A 23,682-nucleotide genomic window follows, 5' to 3' on the forward strand; every position below is an offset into this window, starting at 1 on the left:
CACACTGGGTGAGCTTGAGCCCCAATTCGGGTGAGCCCCACTTCTCTCTCTCTGCCCCCACTTCCCCTGCTTTGCCCCTTGTGGATTCTCTCTCTCTGCCCCTCCATCAGTTGCACCCTCTCTCTCTCTCTCTCTCAAAAAAAAAAAAAAGATCAAAGGGAATAGGCAAATATAATGCACTGAAATCTCTTCTTTAGTCATGCCCTAACATCAGTGATGTACCCTTTAGTCTGGAGTCCACCTCACCTGTTTTTCATGTGGTCATTCTGGAAAACCCGGGAAGAATGTAAATATCTAAGAATGCTTTAAATTCCTCCAAGAAAGGGAACAGATTCTGGGACCATTGACACTTGGCTGAGGGTACATGCAGGGGGCAGCGGATAGCCCTACCCAAAGAGAACCTGGAACAGAGAGCCATCCTTCCCCTTTTATGTCAAGAAACTGATAGGACAGGTGTAAAAGACAAAAACACACCACAGCAAGAGAGCATAAAGGAAAGAGCAGCAGCAGGGGAGAGGCACTTATTTCTTGGGACGGTGTCCTCAGATACCAAAGACTCCAGGGTTCACGGAGGAGTTGGTAAAAGTAATAGCAGCTTTCACAAGCTTTTTCTTGATGGAGCCTGTTAGAAGGAGAAAACAAGAATTAGGGTGGAGGAACCACAATGAGAGTCCATACTCTTCTCTGAGTCTCCCCTAAACCAGCTTGCTCATCTCCCCTGAGTCCTGCTTTGATCTTTCTTCAACACCCCTTACTTTTCTCTTCCTACTGCCCAGATTCTCTTTCATCTTCTCAGACCCCGGAAATACTGCACAGCCATGAGATGAGAAACTTCTGAGAAGTGAGAGCTCCAGCCCAGCCTTATACTCAAGTACCAAGAGGAGAATAAATGCCACATCATCTCCTCACCATTCACAGTCCCCATCTATGACCCTTTCCCTCTTCACTTACCTCCCCCTCCCTCTTTTAAGACTGCACCCTCAGCCTGCCAAGGAAAGGACTATGTGGGAGACCAGAAAAGGTCTGAACTGGGACAGTCAGGGGAGAGGACTCTGGGGCAAGCCTGGAGGCTCAGCACCTGACAAGATGGCTTGTTTCCAATGGAGTGAAGAAGATGGGGTTTTAGGATTGAACTCCTACCTGCATTAGTGTTAATCCAGATTCTGGCCTTCAATTCCAGAAGTTCCCACTCACACTTCTGGTGCTTAGCCTTGGCATGCAGCCAAACCACCGCCAGGACTGTGGCCCAGCTCGAGGGGTCTGCATCCTGTACAACAGACAGAGACTTCCCTGAAGCCTCCAAATTGGAGCAGGAAGCCCTTGAAGGGGATGCAAACAGCTCTCCACCCACTTTGCCCCAAACTGCTATTAAATGTGACAACCTGCTCTCTCTGGACCTCATCTGCTACTTTCAAGGCGTTAGGCAAGGCCCTGAACCTCAGAGCAATAATCCCACGTCTTAGAGTAAAAAAGTCTTGAGTTTTCAATCCAGTGGACCCACCAGGGCAGTGCTTAAAACTCCTACAACATCCCCAACAAGGATTCCCAAGCTATGATAAAAGAAGCACATGCATAATTGCTTTATATTTTTATAAAGTATTGAATGTATTTTTATTTGAATATTTGCCAAACCAAAAAAAAAATGAGGAATTACCTCATTGTTATAATGACATAATGACAATTTCATAATGACATTTTATATTTAAAAATTTTTTAAGTTTATTTATTTTGAGAGACAGAGATACCTGAGTGGGGGGAGGGGCAGAGAGAGATAGAAAAAGAGAGAGAGGGAATCCCAAGCAGTACAGAGCCCCATGAGGGGCTTGAACTCATGAAACTGTGAGATTATGACCTGAGCCAAAACCAAGAGTCAGCCACCTAACCAACTAAGCCAACCAAGTGCCCCACCAATAATAACATTTTTAAGAGAGAAAACGGATTCAACGAAAGTCAAATGATTTGTTCAAAATTGGCCTTCTAACAAATGACACAACTGGGACTGGAGTCATACTGTTCATGTCACTTACCAAAGAGTCTCAGCCACAGAACAAAAAATGAGTTTTAGGAGTAACTGGGTGGCTCAGTCAGTTAAGCATCTGACTTTGGCTCAGATTATGATCTCACCATCTGTGAGTTTGAGTGCCGTGTCGGGCTCTGTGCTGACAACTCAGAGCCTGGAGCCTGCTTTGGATTCTACGTCTCCCTCTCTCTTCCTGCCCCTCCCCTGCTTCCACTGTCTCTCTCAAAAATAAACATTAAAAAATTTTTAAAAAAAGAAAATGAGTTTTCACCCTGGGTCCCACCTTCAGTTTCTAGATTCAACAGATCAAGAAAAATTGTTCTTTTAGATCATGACCTTTAAAGTTTGGAAAGAGCTATCAAGTCCTCTCTGAGGAGTCCTGTCAATCAAAATTCTCAATTCCTTTCATTCTTCTTTAAGAGAACTGTTAATGTCAGATGAGTAAGAATCTCCATGTTTGATCTAGTCTAGAAACAAACATCACAGTGATTTTTAAAATATACCTCCTTAGGGGCACATGGGTGGCTCAGTTGGTTAAGCATCTGACTCTTGATTTTGGTTGAGGTCATAATCACATGGTGCATAGGTTCGAGGCCTGCATCAGGCTTTGCACACTGACAGTGTAAAGCCTACTTGGGATTCTCTCTGTCTCCCTCTCTCTCTGCCCCTTCCCTGTGCTCTCTCTCAAAATAAATAAATAAACTTAAAAAATAAAAATAAAAAATAAAATACTCTTCCTTAAATGGTTATATCTGGAGTTTAGTGTACTTACAAAATCTATGACCACAGCTCCAAATACAGAACAGACACGGCTCTTCTGATAAACCTGTGCCTTCCACTAATCATGTATCACGTCTGTTGGTTCACATGGAGTTTGCCATCCCCCCAAGTCTCCATGTTGCAACAGCTCTTAAGTAATTTTGCATCTATTCTCTATTACATATTCGAAGATAGAAGCAAAAAGAGTATTTTGATTCCTAGTAAGTTTTTTTCTTTTTCAATGAAAAGTTACAAGTCATTCATTGTTCAAGGTCTTTTGGAATCTCACTTTTCTTAATATTCTATCTCCCAGTTTTAGCAAATTTGCAAACAGGAAAACATTGGATCTAAGTTCTCATTGAAAACACAAACCTCCAGAGAATTCAGAGCCTGGTGGCTCTAAACATCTCTTTGAAGTTTGAATATATTCAGTATTCAATGTGATGAATTTTCAAGGAGTTTGTTCTCAGTCTATATACTCATCATTTAAAAAATTAAAATTCCTTACTGAAATTAAGACACCCCAGCATTCCTGACTCCCTAGATTTATTGGCCCAGTTACCCAAGAAGGAAATGTTAGTCTGACATGTCACTGGTTTCCCAATAAAACCGAGTTAAAACATCATGATTCTTGTATCTTTTTCCAATTGTTTATAAATTATCCTTTTAATTATTTGTTCTAGAACTGTATTTTTCAGTAGAAATAAAATGTGATGCACACATATAATCCTAAATGTCCTAGCAGCTATATGTAAAAATATAAAAACAGGTATAATTATTTTATTAATATATTTTATTTAACCTAACACATACAAAATACCATCTTAAAATTCAATATAAAAATAATAATCAATAAATATTTACATCCTTTTTTTATACTAAGTCTTAAAATCAGCATGTGTTTCACAATTATAGCACATTTTAATTCAATTAAGAATTTGGTTCCTCATTTGCATTAGCCATGTTTTAAGTGCTCAAAAGCCATGTGACAAGTGGATACTGTATTCATTGATGCAGGTATAGGATCTTTGAGGCTTTTTAAAAATTATTAAAAAAAATTTTTTTAAGTTTACTTATTTTGAGAAAGAGAGCACACGAGTGAGGTAGGGGCAGAGAGAGAGGGGAAAGAGAATCCCAAGCAGGCTCTACACTGTCAGTGCAGAGCTCCATGTGGTGCTTAAACTCATGAACCATGAGATCATGACCTAAGCCAAAGTCCAGAGCCAGAGATTCAAGTAACTGAGCCACACAGGCACTCTTGAGGTTCACCACCTTTCACATTTTGAAAATTCAGAATGACACCTGTCCCTCAGGCTTTTGGCCTTTGTCCATATTTAACAATTTCTCAGTTAGAAGATCTGGTAAGTTGCCTTGAAATTGTGGAATGTAATTTGTCCCCATCAGCATACTCAAACACATTTGTGATGACTAGGTGATCCTTATTAGTACTTCACCTCTCCTGACGTCAGTGAAATTTTGCTAATTTGTGGGCCACATCCACAAATTAGTAGTAACATAACTGAAGACAGTTCTAGAACTGAATCCAGCTCTGCCACTGACTGCCTAGGTAAACTCAGACACGTTATTACAGTTCTATATAAAATAGTAATGTGAATAGGATTTACTTTAATTATCAAGGTGAATAAATTAGAGGATGTTAAGTGCTTACCACAGTGCTTGGCACAGAGTAATTGCTCAGCAAATATTAATTATTGTAGCCAAGATGACTGACAGGGAATATAAAGTGAAAGAGGATGTTTGCTTTCCCTTTGTCATCCATCAACTCCCACCAACTAGGTTATTAGTTCCTCATTCCTTCTTCTCTAACATATCAATAAATCTCCTCAACATCTATTTATTAGAAATTAATTTAGTCTATGGACTTCTATAGTCTCCTTTCTCAGATGAGTCATGAATCACCCCAAATCTCATTATTGACCCAAACCCCTCAAAAACATACATACTCCTTTTTCTTCTCTGAATCTTACCTTGACAGGGAGTGCAGCCTGTAGGTCTTTCAAATTTATACCTAGGATCCTGGCCAGACTTTCATCTAGATCCCAGGAACCATCTGCATTTTGGAGGGTTATCAGCTGCACCAGATAATTCTCTCCTAAGTCTTTGGGGAAGAAAAAAAGAGCATAAGGAATTATGGAGCTACAACCCCTTAGTACACCTGAGAAAGGCAGGTCTTAGTACACCTAAGAAAGACAGGCTATAGCAAGAGCGCAGTGCTAAGCAGATCCTACCAAGATACCAGTCATAGTTGTTCCTATGGGAGACAGGTATTTTCTCTTTGACAGTGTAGGCCACCTGACTGATATACTTAAAAATTTAGCAAGAAGCAAAAGATATGAGGAACTAAAGAACCCACATGATAATGCTGCTTAAAGTTTAATGAGTCCTATTTAAATGGGCCTTAAAACTTGACATGTAATTTAAAAAATTCTACACCAATATAGCTTCAATTTTCATTATAAAAAATTTCAAAAGAAAGCAGATATAAAAGAAGCACTTAGCAATGTACCTCAAAGAGTAGTCTAGTGTCTGATTTGTGTGCTACAACAGTTGCTTAAAAACCATACAGAAAGTATCTTATATCTGGCTATCTATCACATAGTTGATGTACTTAGCATGTGATGTGATGGTGCAGTTAGAGAAACTTGTAAATAAGCAAGCAAGAAAACCATAACTAGCAAACAATTCTACTCTAATTGGGGGGGAAATCTATGGCTCTGAACTTCAACAGTCTTAGTTTGAATCTCAGCTTTGCTAACACTCAAAATGTAATAGTTGTGCAACCAATGGTAATCTCAGCCTTCTCTGGAAATTGGAGACCAAAATGCCTAATGCATGAGAAGGAATGCAAGGTACCTAGAAGGCCCTTCATTGGTTCTGTACAAAAATTAGTTGCTAATTAGCTCACAAAAACCAAAAGCTGTGTAATTTTTCTTTTGACTTTGGTAAGAGGATTCATAAGAATATTCCAGCTCTGACTTTTTCTCTAAGTGAGGAAGGCCTAGGAAACCAATACAAAGTTAAGTTACTCTGTGAATAACATTAAGTATTTTCTTGGAGGGCGCAAGATGGTGGAACAGCACGTAAGTTATTTTGTGTCTCTCATACCTGAAATGCAGCCAGATCAACACTAAATCATCTCGCACACCTTGGAAACTGATTTGAGGACTAACACAACAATCTGTGCAACCTGAACCATAGAACTCAGCAGGTACACAGTGCAGAGAGGTGAACTGGTGGAGAAAGAAGCCAGGGAGCTGTTTTTTGCTTGCAGAAAGAGTTCAGAGACAGGGGGAGAACAGGAAAGCACCCTCCCCTCCATAAAGAGCTGGAGAGAAAAGGAAGAGTATGCAAGGGATTCAGCAAAAAAGGGAAAAGGAAGAAAGAAGTTTAAATTCCATTACAACAGGGGAGTGCAAAGTCTGAAACTCCATAGCTCGCTACCTGGCGATGCTCTGGTGGGAAGAGTAGATTCCCAGGAGCAGCCTTCAAGGTCATTGGAGGCCTTGGAAAACGCAGCTCCAAGATATGGTTCCCTTGCTCGGGAGAGACGTCGTACAGATGGTGCAGCATTCCCACCAGCAAAGGTCCCAGCAGACCCTGGAGAGTAACCATATTCACTGATGTTGGAACAAAGATGTTAAGAGGGAAGCCTGGTGCCAGATGTATGTTGTGATTTGTCATAATCCCTAAAACGCCACTGCTACATGATTGCGTGAGTTTTTCGGGGGCAGACTGGCACCCAGCACCAATCTATGGGCAGTGGCAGTGGCACAGTCTTGTGAACGTTCCTTGTGGAAGGCTGGCACCAGGCCATTGTTCAGTCAGACCCTCCTCCAGAGGGCCAGAATGGTTCAAAGCCACAATCCCTCAGAAGTGAGGGCTTGGGAAACACAGCTGCATCTGAGATAAAACTCAGGAGGGAGGTGCCACCTGGCAGCCTGACAGCTTGGTCATGGACAAATAAAAGCAGGGAGTGGATGGAAGCCAGAGACGAAGGAGGGGTTGCCAGTTGGGGAAAGCACAGGGTTCTGATACTCGAAACTGGGTATCTGGGTAAAGCTATTTTCACCCTTTTGCATATGCACACGCACGCCTACATGTGCCACAGAAATCCACCCCAGTGAGCTAAGCAGCGCCATTTAGTGGAGAATGGAGCTGTTACACTATGCCCTTCCCATCTGGGCCAACAGAACACACAAATCTCTCTGCTTGCTTAGTTTATGGACTACAAAGGGATTCATAGTTTGACTTCTAAGGGAAACCAATGTGATTTCAATCGTATTTCAGTCTGTTTGCTGGTCCATCTATTTAATTTCTTTTTCTATTTTTTTCTGTTCTTATTCTTGAATAGAGAAAAAGAAAATTTTATTTTTATTTTCTATTTTTATTAAAAAGATTCTTCTTTAATTTTTTTACTATACCTTTTTGTTTTGGAAATCTTTAAAATTCTATTTTACTTCCATTATTTCATTTTATTGTTTAATTGTATTCATTTTTTTAAATTTTAAATTGTTTTCTCTTTTTCTTCATTTTTTTCTTTTTTCTTTTCTTATCTTTCCCTTTTTTTGTCTAATCTATCAAGCTCTTTTCAACAACTAGACCAAAACACACCAAAGATCTAGCATCCTTTATTTGATTTCTTTCTGTTCTTTTAAATTAAAAAAATTTTTTTTTACTTTATTAATTCCCTTTCTTTCTTCAAACTGACAACACAAAGGAATTCATCCCAAAAGAAAGAACAGGAAGAAATAACAGCTAGGGACTTAATCAACACAGATACAAGCAAGATGTCTGAACTAGAATTTAGAGTCATGATAATAAGGTTACTAGCTGGGGACTGAAAATAGATTAGAATCCCTTTCTGTGGAGATAAAAGAAGTAAAAGCTAGTCAGGATAAATTTTTAAAATGCTATAACTGAGCTGCAATCTCAAATGGATGAAGCAGAGCAGTGACTCAGCAATATAGAGGACAAACATAGAGAACAAAGAAGCAGAAAAAAAGAGGGAGACTAAGGAAAAAGAGCACAATTTAAGAATTAGAGAATTCAGTGACTCATTAAAAAAGAATAACATCAGAATCATAGGAGTCCCAGAAGATGAATAGAGAAAAAAAAGGGGGTAGAAGGCTTATGTGAGCCATCATACTGGAAAACTTTCCTAATCTTGGGAAAAACACAAATGTCAAAATCCAGGATGCACAGAGGACCGCCATTTGATTCAAAAAAAAAATCCAGCTATCAACAAGGCATATCACTGTCAAATTCACAAAATACTCAGGCAAGGAAAGAATCATGAAAGCAACAAGGGGAAAAAAGTCCTTCACCTACAAGGGAAGACAGATCAGGTTTGCAACAAACCTATCCACAGAAACTTGGCAGGCCAGAAAAGAGTGGCAGGATATATTCAATGTTCTGAATCAGAAAAATATGCAGCCAAGAATTCTTTATCCAGCAAGGCTGTCATTCAAAGAGAAGGAGAGATACAAAGTTTCCCAGACAAACAAAAATTAGAGTTTGTGACCACTAAACCAGCTGTGCAAGAAATTTAAAGAGGGAATCTCTGAGGGAAGAAAAGATGAAAAAACAAACAAACAAACAAAAAGACCAAAAGCAACAAAGTTTAGAAAGGACCAGAGAACACCACCAGAAATCCAACTTTCTAGGCAACATAATGATAATAAATTCATATCTTTCAGTATTCACTCTAAACGTCAATGGACTAAATACTCCAAATCAAAAGATACAGAGTAATAAAATGGATAAGAAAACAAGATCCATCTATATGCTGTTTACAAGAGACCCATTTTAGACCTAAAGACATCTTCAGATTGAAAGGAAGAGGATGAAGAACCAACTATCATGCTAATCCTCACCAAAAAAAAAGTGGAGTAGCGTGCTTATATCAATCTAGACTTTAAAATAAGGACTCTAACAAGACATGGAAAAGGGCATTATATCATAATTAAGGGGTCTATCCACAAAGGAGATCTAACAATTGTAAACATTTATGCTCCAAACATGAAAGCACCCAAATATATTACTCAATTAATCACAAACATAAAGAAACTCATTGATAATAATACCATAATAGTAGGGGACTTCAAAACCCCTCTTACAGCAATGGACAGATCATCTAAACAGAAAATTAACAAGGAAACAATGGCTTTGAATGACACACTGGACCAGATGGACTTAAAAGATATATTCAGTATATTTCATCCTAAAGAAGTGGAATACATATTTTTCTTCAGTGCACATGGAACATTCTCCAGAATATATCACAGGGACACAAATCAGCCCTCAACAACTACAAAAATATTGCAATCATACCATCCATATTTTGAGACCAGAATGCTATGGAACTCAAAATCAAACTAAAGAAAAATTGTGGAAAGATAACAAATACTTGGAGACTAAAGACCATCCTACTAAAGAATGAAGTTCTTTAGTTCAAGAAGTTAGAGAGGAACTTAAAAAGTACATGGAAGCCAATGAAAATGATAACACCACAGCCTAAAACCTCTGGGACGCAGCAAAGGCAATCATAAGAGGGATGTATATAGCAATCCAGGCCTTCCTAAGGAAGGAAAAAAGATCTCAGATACACAACCTACCTTGTGAGAGCTGGAAAAAGAACAGTACATAAAATCCAAAAACAGTAGAATACAGGAAATGATGAAGATTAGAATAGAAATCAGTGCTACCAAAACCAAAAATAAAAAATAAAAACAAAACAAAACAAAAACAAAAAACAAAAAAAGCCAAACCAAAACAAACACACAAAAAAACCCCAAAAAATCCGCAGTAGAAGAGATCAATGAGGGGCACCTGGGTGGCTTGGTCGGTTGAGCATCTGGCTTTGGCTAGGGTCATGATCTCATGGTTTGTGGGTTCCAGCCCCGCATTGGGCTCTGTGCTGACAGCTCAGAGCCTAGAGCCTTCTTCGGATTCTGTATCTCCCTCTCTCTCTCTGACCCTCCCCTGCTCGAACTGCCTCTCTCTGTCTCTCAAAAATAAATTAAAAAAAAAAAAAGAAAGAAAAAAGAAGAGATCAATGAAACCAGAAGCTGGTTCTTTGAAAGAATTAACAAAATTGATAGCCCCCTAGCAAGTTTGATCAGAAAGAAAAAGGAAAGGACCTAAATAAATAAATCAAGAATGAAAGAGGAGACAATACAACCAACACAGCAGAAATGTAAACAATAAAAAGGGAATATTATGGGCAATTATATGCCAATAAAATGGGCAATATAGAAGAAATGGACAAATTCCTGCAGACATATAAACTACCAAAACTAAAACAGGAAAAAACATAAAATTTGATCAAACTTAGAACAAGTAAAGAAATCGAATTAGTAATTAAAAAATCTCCCAAAAACAAGAGTCCAGGGCCAGATGGCTTTCCAGTGGAATTGTACCAAACATTTAAAGAAGAGTTAACACCTATTCTCTTGAAGCTGTTCCAAAATATAGAAATGGAAGGAAAGCTTCCAAACTCTTTGAAGCCAGCATTACCTTGATTCCAAAACCAGACAAAGACCCCACTAAAAAGGAAGACTACAAACCAATTTCCCTGATGAACATGGATGCAAAAATCCTCAACAAGATACTCGTCAACCAGATCCAACAATACATTAAAAGAATCATTCACCATGACCAAGTGGGATTTAAACCTGGGATGCAGGGCTGGTTCAAAATCCATAAAACAATCAGTGTGACACTTCACATCAATAAAAGAACAGACAAGAACCACATGATCCTCTCAGTAGATGCAGAGAAAGCATTTGAGAAAATACAGCATCTTTTCTTGATAAAAATCCTCAAGAAAGCAGAGATAGAAGGATCATATCTCAAGATCATAAAAGCCATATATGAAAGACCCACCACTAATATCATCCTCAATGGGGGAAAACTGAGAACTTGCCCCCTAAGGTCAGGAACAGGACAGGGATGTACACTCTTGCCACTGTTATTCAACATACTATTGGAAGTCTTAGCCTCAGAAATCACAATACAAAGGAATAAAAGGCATCCAAATCAGCCAGGAGGAAGTCAAACTTGCACTCTTCGCAGATGAAAATAATACTCTATATGGAAAATCCAAAAGATTCCACCAAAAAATGGCTATAACTGATCCATGTATTCAGCAAGTCACAGCATATAAAATCAATGCACAGAAATTGGTTGCATTCCTATACACCAAATAATGAAGCAACAGAAAGCCAAATCAAGGCACCAATTCCATTTATAATTGCACCAAAAACCACGAAATCCAGGAATAAATCTAACCAAAGTGGTAAAAATAATCTATGCACTGAAAACTATAGAAAGCTTATGAAAGAAATTGAAGACGCACACACAAAAGAATGAGAAAATATTCCATGCTCCTGGATAGGAAGAACAAATATTGTTAAAATGTCAATACTACCCAAAGCAATCTACATATTCAATGTAATCCCTATCAAAATAACACCAGCATTTTTCACAGAGCTAGAACAAACAACCCTAAAATTTGTATGAAACCAGAAAAGACCCTGAAGAGCCAAAGCAACCTTGAAAAAGAAAACAGAAGCTGGAGGCATCACAATCCCGGACTTCAAGCTGTATTACAAAGCTATAATCATCAAGATAGTATGGTACTTGCATAAGAACACTCAGATCAATAAAACAGAATAGAGAACCCAGAAATGGACCCACAAATTTATGGCCAACCCATCTTTGACAAAGCAGGAAAGGATAGCCAATGGAATAAGGACAGTATCATCAGCAAATGGTGCTGAGAAAACTGGACAGTGACATGCAGAAAAATGAACCTGGGCCACTTTCTCATGCCATACACAAAAATAGACTGAACATGGATGAAAGACCTAAATGTAAGAAAGGAAACCATCAACATTCTAGAAGAGAAAGCAGGCAAAAACCTCTTTGACCTCAGCCACAGCAACTTCTTACTCAACACATCTCCAGATGCAAGGGAAACCAAAGTAAAAATGAACTTTTGGGACCTCACCAAAATAAAAATCTTCTGGACAGTGAAGGAAACAATCAGCAAAACTAAAAGGCAACTGATGGAATGGGAATAGATATTTGCAAATGACATATCAGATAAAGGGGTAGTATCCAAAACCTATAAAGAACGTATCAAACTCAACACCCAAAAAGCAAATAAACCAGTGAAGAAATGGCCAAAAGACATGAGTAGACACTTTTCTAAAGAAGACATCCAGATAGCCAACTGACACATGAAAAAATGCTCAACATCACTCATCATCAGGGAAATACAAATCAAACCCATATTGAGATACCACCTCACACCTGTCTGAATGGCTAACATTAACAACCCAGGTAACAATTGATGTTGGGAAGGATGCAGAGAAAGAGGATCTCTTTTGAACTGCTGGTAGGAATGCAAACAGATGCAACCACTCTGGAAGACAGTATGGAGGTTCCTCAAAAAATTAAAAATAGAACTACCCTACGACCCAGCAATTGCAGTGCTAGGTATTTATCCAAGGGATACAGGTGTGCGTTTTAAAGGGGCACATGCATCCCAATATTTTAGAGCAGTGCTATCGACAATAGCCAATGTATGGAAAGAGCCCAAATGTCCATCGACAGATAAACAGTTAAAGAAGAAGATATGTATATATGCACATACAATATAATACAATGGAGTATTACTTGGCAATTAAAAATAATGAAAGTGGCCATTTGTAACAATGTAAATAGAACTGTAGAGTATTATGCTAAGTGAAATTAGTCAGATAAAGACAAATAACATATGACTTCATTCACATGAGAAATTTAAGATACAAAACAGATGAAAAACAGATGAACATAAGGGAAGGGAAGCAAAAAGAATATAAAAACAAGGAGGGGGACAAAACATAATAGACTCATAAACATAGAAAACAAACAGAGGGTTGCTGGAGGGGTTGTGGACGGGGGAATGGACTACATGGGGAAGGGGCATTAAGAAATCTACTCCTGAAATCATTGTTGCACTATATGCTAACTAACTTGAATGTACATAAATAAACAAATGAATGAATAAATAAATAAAAGCATTTTCTCATGACAACCCTGTGAGGTCAGCAGTTGTGCAGATGAAGGAACTAAGGCTCTGGACAGTTAATTAATTTGTCTAAAACCCCACAGTAGTTGGAAGGACAGAGATCTGACTCTTGAGACCTTAAAGCCCTCTCTTTAACTAGCAGCCTAAAGAGAATGGATAAGTAGGGGTTAAATGGCAACAATGAAATGTTGAACAGTGTTCAACAAGTAAACAAATGTATACCACAAATTCTTGCTACAAAACTCAGAGACTAGAAAGAAATTGTCTTTAAGCCTATTTTAGTAGAAAAGACACCTCTTAGTGGCAAAATGTACTTTGACTCAGTTTGTCATGTAGAGAAGCCCAGCTGCTTGGAACAGAAGGTAATGACCAAGGAACACCCTTTGGTGACAAAGTGAGTATCTAGCATCAGGAAGATCTACTCTCAAACCTAACTTGACCAACGCAGCAGGGACCCAAATTGGGTGGCGGCAGAGTTCTGCAGTGGGAGGGCCCCACCCTGCAGGCAAGCTGGATGAGTTGAGATAGTAAAGGGGGTGCATTTAACCAGGCCTTAACCCACACTCTGCTGGGTAGTTTTGGGGTCCTATATTGTAGAGTAGTGAAGATGGACTGACCTTAGCAAGCACAGGGACTGGACAAATCTCACCCTCTGCCTGACACTTTTCAAACACATTACCTCCTGGCTAGAGAAAGCCAAAGGAAGCAGAAGCACTGAAGATTAGTTCTTTGGTCCCCATCGATCAGAGAACTGAGGCCCATCTCACTTGTATGGTGAGTCTCCAAGTTGGTCCTATTGGTGGAACAATGAGCCCTTTCCATTTCAGGAGAAGTCTCTTTGAGAAACATGCACATCTTCTCTGATCTATGACCAAGAACACCGAGGGTGGCTAGTCTTATACATGTGACAGACAAATATGGGTGGGAAAAGTCCCTGGAAAGATGCTCACCTAGAGAGCATAGGCCCATGTTAGCCAAGGTTCAACACTGTGCTGATATGATATGCTCGGATAATGATTGGTCCATGTGGGCTGAGTTGCACAAAGACCATAGGAGGATGAGGCCTTTAAATGAGCTGAAAAACACCAGTATAGACATAGAGACTGAAGCACCCTCTGTTCTCTGCTATAGGCAAAGACCACTGAGAAAATGGGACACATGTCCTCCTATGTATGTCTGCCTCAGCCACCATCTTTTGCCTTCTCCTGTGAGCCCACCTCCTGCACACACCCTCATCTCCCAAGCCCTTGCTTCTGTGTCCTCTGGAACACTTGATACCTGACAATGATCTTTCCTGCATCTTTCATTTCATAACAGGAGGCTTCTTCCAACTACTTATCTTAACTTAAAACTGATCTTTTTCTTCCCAGAACTGTTCTCCCTCTATCCCTCTCACATGGTGCTCTTCTGAGGTGCCATAGTCCAAGTACCTGGGTTTGGGAGGTGGGACTGGCAACCTCTTTAGTCCCAAATGTGGCTTCTAGCTCATTACTCCTCCACCCTCACCTGGATGACCTTGCTCATATTCTTGCTGCTGTCAATCTCCAACCTTCTCTGTCACTTCCCCTTATTCACCAAAATATCTGAATGCTAGTTTCTAGACTCCCACTTCATTGCATGGCCTACCATCATACTGAAATTTCAGTACCTTCTTGATAACCTAACCAGCACCCTCATTCAAGGCGTCTTGACTTCCTCAAATCAAATGGCTTCAGCTTCCATTCTGCCTCAGCCACTCCCTCCCTACCCAGAATCTTGTTATCCAGCAAAATTGTTCCACCTGTAAAAAAAAAAATCTGGAAAAAAAATCCCACTTTTAAAATACAGTATCCAAGCTTTTGAGCCTTCTAACTCACAGATCTCTATTTTGCCTGATCTTTGACTTCTTCCGGACCTCTAAATCTGTGTCTCCTCTGCTTTTTCCCTATAATCCCCTTCCTTCTATCTTTAGTCCCTCTCCTATTTAGCTTCAACTCCAGGTCCAACACTTCACCACTCTCTTCAATTCCATGTCCCTGATCTCCTTTTCATGACACCCATTGGGCAAAACCCCAACCTCAAAAGTACATCAACACTTTGCTCCTTTTGTTCTTATACCAAAGCTGCTGAGTCCTGCCGAAATGACTCACGTGGACTGTGCTCCTCTCTGCTAGTTTGGTGGCACTAAAAAAGACAAGGTATCAAAACTAAACTGGACCCTCAACACTCCCAGGCAAAGGCTTTATTTTCTCCCTGGGAATTGCACTCTCTAATTGTCCACAGAGCTACTTCAAACCCCATTCCTCAAACTTTCTCTTCTACCACTTTTTGTTTCATACTCGGTAGCTAGTTTTGCTGTCTCTTTCACTAAAACTATAGAAAACCTATTCGACAGAAACTCTAAGCACTTGCCTCTCAGTTGGTTTGTGAACTAGAATCAAATTCCACCACCTTTCCTTCCCTCCCTGCCCACCCCCCCGCCACCGTCCCTGGCAACAGTGAGTGTCCTAATACTTGTCCTTCCTGGCTTTCACTGCTGCTCTACAAGTCATCATCTCTCACTTCCTCAGGCACTCATCTCAATTAGCTACCCCACTTTTCTCCCAGAAGTGTCAGCCCTCTCTAGTGACACTCTGTTTTGGGCATTACAACATCCTCAAATCTGTATTTAAATAAATGGTACCATCATACATCCAGCAGTCCAACAAAAATCTGGGCTCAGCTTGAAGCCTGCCTCTACAACGAACATCACACATTCGCTTCTGGCCATGGAATCCTGCCGATGGAATTTCTCTACCTGACCCTAACCCTCAAGCCCCTCATATCTGTACTTAAGCCTGCCTGGCTTACGCTTGAGACATCCATTCCCTAACACTACCAAGTCACTACCATCAGCCACTTGTATAGTCATTAGCCATCTAATTCTCTATAGGATACATCAGCTTCAGTTTTAGACAGTGTGAATACTCAATGTGTATGTGCCCTTTCTGTTTTAATTTTTGTTCCCCCCCCACCTTGGATTATTTAAAATCTCTTTCCCAGTGGGATTTTTTAGTTCTAATTCCCTAGAAAGGTACCACACCAGCCAGAAATCCTAGATTTGGAGAGACAAGGAAAAATACTCAATTTCACAAGCTTTTACTTCAAATAACATGTTTAGATATGAAGGGTTCCTTGTTTCATATGAGTTAAAATGGGGTAAAACTCACTCACCAACTCTTTTGCACTGTGTGACCACTGAAGTAGCACCTAGTAGCATTGGCCTTGGAATGTCCCTACGAGCCAAGGGCCCCTGAACTGGCTTGTCGAGATCCTTGTTGACGGCAATGAAAGCTGTATGGGAGCTTATGACTCCAGAGTCGATGCTGACCTTCAGCACATCTTTTTTAAATTTTGCTGGAGTCTCCCTGAAGCCCATGTCCATGCTCTGGAGAAAGGCCTTGGCAGCAAGGCGGTGAATAGTGAAGCTAGAAGAAAATAATCCCTGTGACTTAGGGAAGAGCACACACATACCAGTTACTCAGGGCCCCCAAAAGTTAGCCTTGGCAAAGGGAAGAAAAAGGCAGATAAAGGGAGAGGTAAAACTTGAATGGGTTAGAAAGGAGAAGTGTTTGTACGGACACAATTGAGCCCCAAATTAAGAGGAAGAAGTCAACCCTGAAGGTTGGCAGAGACAAAAAATTGTGAAGGAAAACTGGATTCTCACTTGTCATCGAGCTTGGGTTGTAGAGAAAATGTCACCTTATTCTCAAAACTCTTGCCCTGGAGTGTGTAGTTGAGGCAAACTTCTCCTGTTCCCTCTGCTGGCTACAAAGTAGAAAAGAGTAGACATGATGGAAGGGAGAGGTCACCAAGAGAAAGGTCACAACTGGGGCCATTCCCCAACCCAACACATTAACATTTCTGACTAGGACCCAGGTAGCTCAGGAAATCAGAAACCCAAAGTCATGAAGAAGGGGATAGGCAGGCTCCATGTGACAATTGTGATTGTTTGATGAGACTCCACCAGTTTCAAGAAAATTGTCTAGAGCAGAGATCGGGGCAGTTGCTACTCTGAATAGAGGAACAAACTAGAATAGGAACTCACCGGTAGAGTCCCAGTCAAGTGGGCATAGAAGATTAACCTCTGACCCTTATAGAGGACAGTCTGTTCTGGTGAAAGCTTTCTAGCAGACAGGCCACGAGGCAAATCCCAGTTCACAGAAACATCCTCTACTGCAGGCTGTAGAGCACGTTTCAGGGTGCTAAGTGCCTGGTGGAGGACAGAGAACCAACTAAGCACAAAAAATAATAATGGCAATAATAACTACTGTTAGCTGAATATTTATTATATACCAGGTGCTATGCAACATAGTATATGTTATGCCTGTTCCTTAATATTATACTAGGAGACGGTGATGGTAAGGGATGATAAAGTAAAGGATGGCATCACCCAAGAAAGAGAAACTTACAAACATAAGCAGAGGAAGAAGTTTCCTTGTGTACACTGATCAAAAGGCATATGAGTTTACTATCTCTGCCAATCTACCAGACATACTACATTTGGTGTTTCTTGTTCTCTTTGTCTCATTTGCATGGAGGACAGGATATAGCACCAAACGCGTTCCTTGAGCATACATCTGCAATCTGGATCATTATGGTCACAATTCTTAGTTTCTTTGTTTCTGGTCTTAAACACAAAGCCCTAAACTCCTCTGGTATCTTGTCTCTGGGTGTACAACAACTAGGACCAGATGGCATTTCTCCAGAAACTTACAGTGAGCTCCTTTTACATCAGGTCAAAAGGAGCCCCACTATGAATTATAGCCCAAGCAGTTATAGATATAAGAAAATAAATTCTGGCATCAAGCTGTTGCTTTTGCCCTTGTGGCAGTGTCTTTCTCCCAACCCCCACTCCACATTGCTTCTGGATCACAAGGCCTGTCCTCACCTTGGCCTGCATCCTGTCCTTGCCTGTGATAAATTCTGAAGTGCCACCTCCTACGCGGGCAATGCCTTTTATTAGGCTAGTGGAGGCTCCTTCTCCAATCCCAAAGGAAAAACACCTGTAATTATACAAGGATGAGAGGTTAGAGACAGGCACTACACAGGGAAATTATAAATCAATACATAATAGTCAAAAATACATAAAGAGATAAAGAGCTGGTCTAGTTCCTTGACCCAAATAAGGAGACCAAATGCCTTATTTAATGATGCAATTTAAGTATCATGAGACTCTTAAGAGGTAAACTTATGCTTCATTTTGCAGAAAAGAAACTGAGGGTCAATAAATTTAAGAAATATGTCCTAGATCACACACCTAATAAATGGTAGAGATGACATTTGAACACTGGTCTATCTGACCATAAGATCCCCCTGGCAGAACAATATATATTATACGGATTCTAGAATCAGAAAAGAAAACAACAATAAAATCCTGGGACCATATCCTCATTAATTATTTTAATAATAAATCCAAATTATGGTGGGAGAAAGTGGGAGAGTTAGGATCAAATAACATTATCATTGGTGCCTTACTAACATTGTACTTACTAGAGCCATATCTGCCCTGGCAAGACCAGTCTTAGGGTGGGAAAGAGTGCCTCCTGCTCTTCTCACTGGACAGTTCGCTCTCTGCCAGAGTCCATGTGCACCAGATAGCTTTTTAATCACAATTTGTCTTCCCAATAGAACTTTCTATAAACAGAATGTGTTGGTAACACTAACATAAGCCTTTTTTAGAAGGCATGACAAGGAGACTTCTCATTGTAAGTTAATACACTGAAATTTTGGCTTATATATCAGTCTCTTATAAATTGGATTAGGGTGAGTCACTATCCCCAATTCTGGTGACAGCATCAGGATTAACCTTCTAAACTTGTAGGGCTAACAACCAGACTTCTAATTATAGTGACCTACCTGTGACAATGCCTCAAGAGACCACAGCCTGCCAGCATCTTGATATTATCATCTTTAAATTTCCAATATGGCCTTCCAACAGTAGCCTACATTCCTATGGCTTATAAAGGGCTTTTATGTCCATGTTTAAGTGTTTTATGTGTAAAGCTAAAGCTAAACAATAGTTATTGATAGCTAACAATATGCCTAGAGCTTACTTAAGTCACCTATGGTGACAATAATAAGGATGATAATTACAATAATGGCAACAATTTATCAAGCACATATTGTGTGTCAAGCACAGTTCCTAATGCTTTACTTAACTATACCCTTTTAGTCCTCATAGCAAACGCATGAGTGCTGCTCTTATCTTCATTTCAATTGAGGAAACTAAAATAGGGAGTTTAGTTGATTTACCCAAACAGCTAGCAAGCAGGTGAAATGGAACTTGAATGTATGATTTTGACCTAAAGGAGAACACCATAGGATAGCTCTGCTCACAGCAATGCCAACGTTGTTTCAGCCAGTAGAGACCTGGAAAAGCTGTATACAATATTCTTAACAATCTTTTGGAAAACACCAAATGGCTACAAAGACAATAGGAATGTATGGGCCATGACCTGGGAAAGGAGAGAGGCCAAGAGAGATGAGATTGGCATCTGGTATCCTGTTACCCTGGAAGACAGTGCCAAGTACAAAATAAATCGCTTGAAAGACTGAAAAACTAAGCACTTTCAGACTTGAACTTTCCAAAGAGAAGTTGCCCTTACAGACACCTCAGGGTTTTGGGTTTTTTTAACAACCCTGTAGAACTACATGCCAAAAGTAGAGATGAATCTGAAATGAACCAGCTGTCAAGTGACTGACACTCATTTGACTCTAATTGGACTAGGATGCTCTGCTTCTAGTCTACCAGAAGGAAAGAGTCAATCCTCACAGAGGGAAGAGAACATCGTCTAGAGGCTTAGAGGAGCTCTACAACGTTTCATATAAAATATCTGACAACTAACAAAGGAATAGAAAAATTCCCAAATAGTGGGAAATTACACATGATACTTCTGAATAACCTAGGCTTTAAAAAATCATGACGATATTACTCTTAAGTGGATACCAGTGGAAAATGACAGATTCAAATTTAAGGACTCAGATATATATGTTTAAACATATAGATCTAAAACATATATTAAAAAAGAAAGGGAAGTCTAAAACTCAACTGCTAAGCATCCATCCTCAGATGTTAGAAAGAGAACAGCCAATAAACTCAAAGAATTTAAGGAGAAATGAAAATAATTAATATGGGAACGACATTATTGATATAAAAAGCTCAAAAGTGCTCTGAAAGGATTATTAAAATTGACACACATTTAGGGCAAGGAAAAAAACAGAGAAGACACAAATAACCAACATCAGGAATAAAAAGGTAATATATCACAGAATTTACAAAATTTAACAACAGAAGAAGGCAATATAGCATAAGAGAATTTTATGCAAAGATATTTAAAATTTAGATAAAATATACAAATTCCTGTAAAAACCAAAAACGTATAAAAGTAGGAAGTTCATTTCAATGAAAGAGATTTAAAAACTTTCCCACAAAAAGAGCCTCCTGACAACTTCTAGTAAACATTTAATAGAGGGGCGTCTGGGTGCCACAGTTGGTTAAGCATCTCTTGATTTCAGCTCAGGTCATGATCTCATGGTTCGTGCATTTGAGCCCCGCATCGGGCTCTGTGCTGACAGTGGAGAGCCTGCTTCGGATTCTCTCTCTCTGTCTCCCCTTCTCTCTGCCTCTCCCGCTCCCTCCCAAAGTAAATAAATAAACAATTGTTTTTTAAAAACATTAATAAATAAAATCTTTCAGATAATATAAAATAGACAATTTTTAGCTCATTTTCTGATGGCAGAATAACAATGGCATCAAAACCTGACAAGAATATTGTAGGAAAAAAATATATATGTTGATATTTCTCATGAAAATATATTTTAAAATACTAAAGTTAAAAAAAAGTCCTAAATTTATCAGCCAACTGAATCCAAAAATACATTTAAAAAGGTTAATAGATCACAACTCATTTGGATTTATTTCAGAAAGACAAGGTTGGTCTAACACTAGTCATTATAATTCACACATTAAAAGAAAAAAGGATAAAATAATACACTCATCTCAACAGATACATAAAATGCATTTGATGTAATTCAAAGATCATTCATGATTTTTATAAAAAAAGAAAGAACTCTCAAAACAGAAATAAAATTTCCCTAATCTGATAAAGGATATCTACCAAAACAAACAAACAAATAAACAAACCTATAACCAACAATCATACTTATTGATGCAGTGTTGAACATGTCCCCTCTTTAGTCCAAAACAAGATAGGAATGACAGCTATGACCACATCTATTCAGGTTTGTAGTAAAGCTCTTTTCCGGGGCAACAGGGAAGGGAAGAAATATAAAGATACAAGGAAATATAAAGATGGAAAGGAAAAAAAGTAAAGCTGACATTATTTGGAAACATACTTATCCACAGAAAATGTACAGGAATCTAAAATATACTATTAGAATTAACATTTAAATAAGGCTAACTCACTGAATAAAGGTCCGTGTAAATTTTAAAAGCTATTATTATCAATTTCTATATAGTGATAAGTGCACATTAAATAAAATGATTTAAAAATACTATTTAAAATAGTATCAGGGGTGCCTGGGAGGTTCAGTTAGGTAAGTGTCTAACTCTGGATTTTGGCTTAGGTCATGATTTCACAGTTTGTGGGATCAAGGCCCCTGTCTGGATCTGTGCTGGCCATGTGGGACCTGCTTGGGATTTTCCCTCTCCTTCACTCTCTGCCCCCCCAAAATAAATAAATAAACACTTAAAAATTAAAATAAAATGGTACCAAACACCTAGGGAAAAATCTAATAACAAATGTAAGAAGCCCTCTACACAGATAATGATAAAACATTACAGAGAGATTTTATGTGTATTGTTGGATTAAGGAAATAAGTACATTTACTAATTTTATGGGAGACCAGGTTTCTCGCCATGGAGGAAAAAAGACACAAATATGAAGTAGAAGAAAAAAGAGAAAGAATGTTATGTTATTACCTTGGAAGTAGGGGCATCAGTTAAAACAAATTGTTTTAATATTTTCTAATTCAGTCTGCCAAAAATGGCTACAAACAAAAAAACAGCCCAGTAACAAAGTTACACCTAATATTTAAATATTGACCTCTACTTATCATTTTCATGAAAAGAAAGGCTTCTTGTAGAAATAACTGGCTACAGGGATGGAAAAGTACAGACGAGTCTGTACTCTTCTATAAGAAAGAAAGGAAATATTCAAAAACCAAAAGAGACACATGAAAAAGACATAGGAGCAAGTGAAAAGCAGTCCCACTAGCCAAAACTGGAATTTTTGAGCATCTAAATGAAAACTGAAAGTAATGAATCTTAAAAAATTGAAAAATAATCCAAAATTGGGAAAGAATCCCAAAATATATATTGGTACAACAAAAGAAAGAGAGGGAGAGAGGAAAAGAGAAAATCTTTTATTTTTAACATTTATTTATTTTTTAGAGAGCACAAGATGGGGGAGGGGCAGAGAGAGGGGGACAGAAGATCTAAAGAAGGTTCTGCATTGACAACATTGAGTCTGATGTGGGGCTCAAATTCATGAACCGTGAGATCATGACCTGAGCTGAAATCGGATGGTCAATGGATTGAGCCACCCTGGTGCCCCAAGAAACTCTTCTTTACAGTAAGATGCCAAATAATCTGGAAAAGTTGACAGAACTTAAAAATCACCATTTGTAACAACTGATAGTAATAACATTTGGCTAATAATTATCAAGGAATGCTGAATCTACTGAGTAAACATTTGTGGAAAACAAGATGTTTATAAAATTTCAAAGTTATTTGTCAGATACCATCTTTTAACAAAGTGGTCAAATCTATCAGTAGACCCAATGTTACTTTTGGAATATTTCTTCCCCAAATATTTAATATTAACCTAAACGTGAATTTAAGTAATCAAACACAAACATAAATTGAAACTCTACAAAAATAACTAGCTAGTCCTCTTTGAAAATATCAATGTCATGAAAGATGATGAAAATCTAAGGGTCTCTCCCAGAGTAAAGAAGATTAAGGAAACATCTCAGTGAAATAAAATGTCTGGTCTTGGATTTCCTCTGGGAACAAAAGCAAAGACAAACAAACAAAAATCTACAAAGGACAGTATTAGAAAACCTGGCAAATATGACCTATATTTAGATAGTATCATCTGAACATTAAATATCCTGACTTTAATAGTTTCATTGTGGTTATTCATCAGGATGTCCTTATTAGAAGATGAGTTGCATTATTATTTGCATATGAAGAATATCTGTGGTTTGCTCTCAAATATGTCAGACAAAAAATAAATGAGGCAAACGTGCTAAAACACTGACATCTAGTAGAAGGGTATGAGTGTCTATTGTTCTGTTCTTCCAACTTCTCTACAGGTTTAAATTTTTAAATAAAATATTGGAAACACACACTTAGAAGAATCAAGAAAGACCTAAATAAATGGATGGATACACCATCTAAATAGATGAGAATATGCAATAAAATAAATACTAACTTGTCCCAAAACTAAATTTAAAATCAATGCAATTCTCTCTCCTTTTTAAAGAAGCTTCTATGCCCAACATGGGGCTTCAACTCATGACCCCAAGATCAAGAATCACATGCTCTACTGATGGAGCCAGCCAGGCAGCCCTAAAGTCAATCCAATTCTAATCAATATCTCAACAGTCTCCTTTTTTGGTAAAAACTGACAAACGAATTCTAAAATACAAATATAAAGAGTTATGAACAGCTGAGACAATCTTGAAAAAAAAACAAAGTTGAAGACTTACTCTATTGGAAATCAATATTTGTCAGAGAGCTACGTAAGTTTATCTGGTATAG

General features: G+C 38.7%; 1 protein-coding gene across 2 annotated transcripts in view; it reads right to left on the bottom strand.

The window, feature by feature from the left end:
• Positions 1-415: 415 nt before the first annotated feature.
• VWA5A (von Willebrand factor A domain containing 5A) overlaps positions 416-23,682 on the bottom strand; it is a 35,007-nt gene continuing 11,740 nt past the window's right edge. Inside the window, exons 11-18 of one of the 2 annotated variants that reach the window (XM_029956975.1) lie at positions 17,785-17,899; positions 16,942-17,106; positions 16,561-16,661; positions 16,068-16,321; positions 6,242-6,397; positions 4,768-4,898; positions 1,141-1,267; positions 416-622 (exon numbers count right to left, since the gene is read on the bottom strand). In XM_029956975.1, the coding sequence (XP_029812835.1) occupies positions 543-622; positions 1,141-1,267; positions 4,768-4,898; positions 6,242-6,397; positions 16,068-16,321; positions 16,561-16,661; positions 16,942-17,106; positions 17,785-17,899 (1,129 nt within the window). In that variant the 3' untranslated portion in view covers positions 416-542. The remainder of the gene's footprint in view (positions 623-1,140; positions 1,268-4,767; positions 4,899-6,241; positions 6,398-16,067; positions 16,322-16,560; positions 16,662-16,941; positions 17,107-17,784; positions 17,900-23,682) is intronic. The other variant, XM_029956976.1, reaches the window with a different exon arrangement.

Source organism: Suricata suricatta, chromosome 11 (genome assembly GCF_006229205.1).
Source record: "Suricata suricatta isolate VVHF042 chromosome 11, meerkat_22Aug2017_6uvM2_HiC, whole genome shotgun sequence".
Classification (NCBI taxonomy): domain Eukaryota; kingdom Metazoa; phylum Chordata; class Mammalia; order Carnivora; family Herpestidae; genus Suricata; species Suricata suricatta.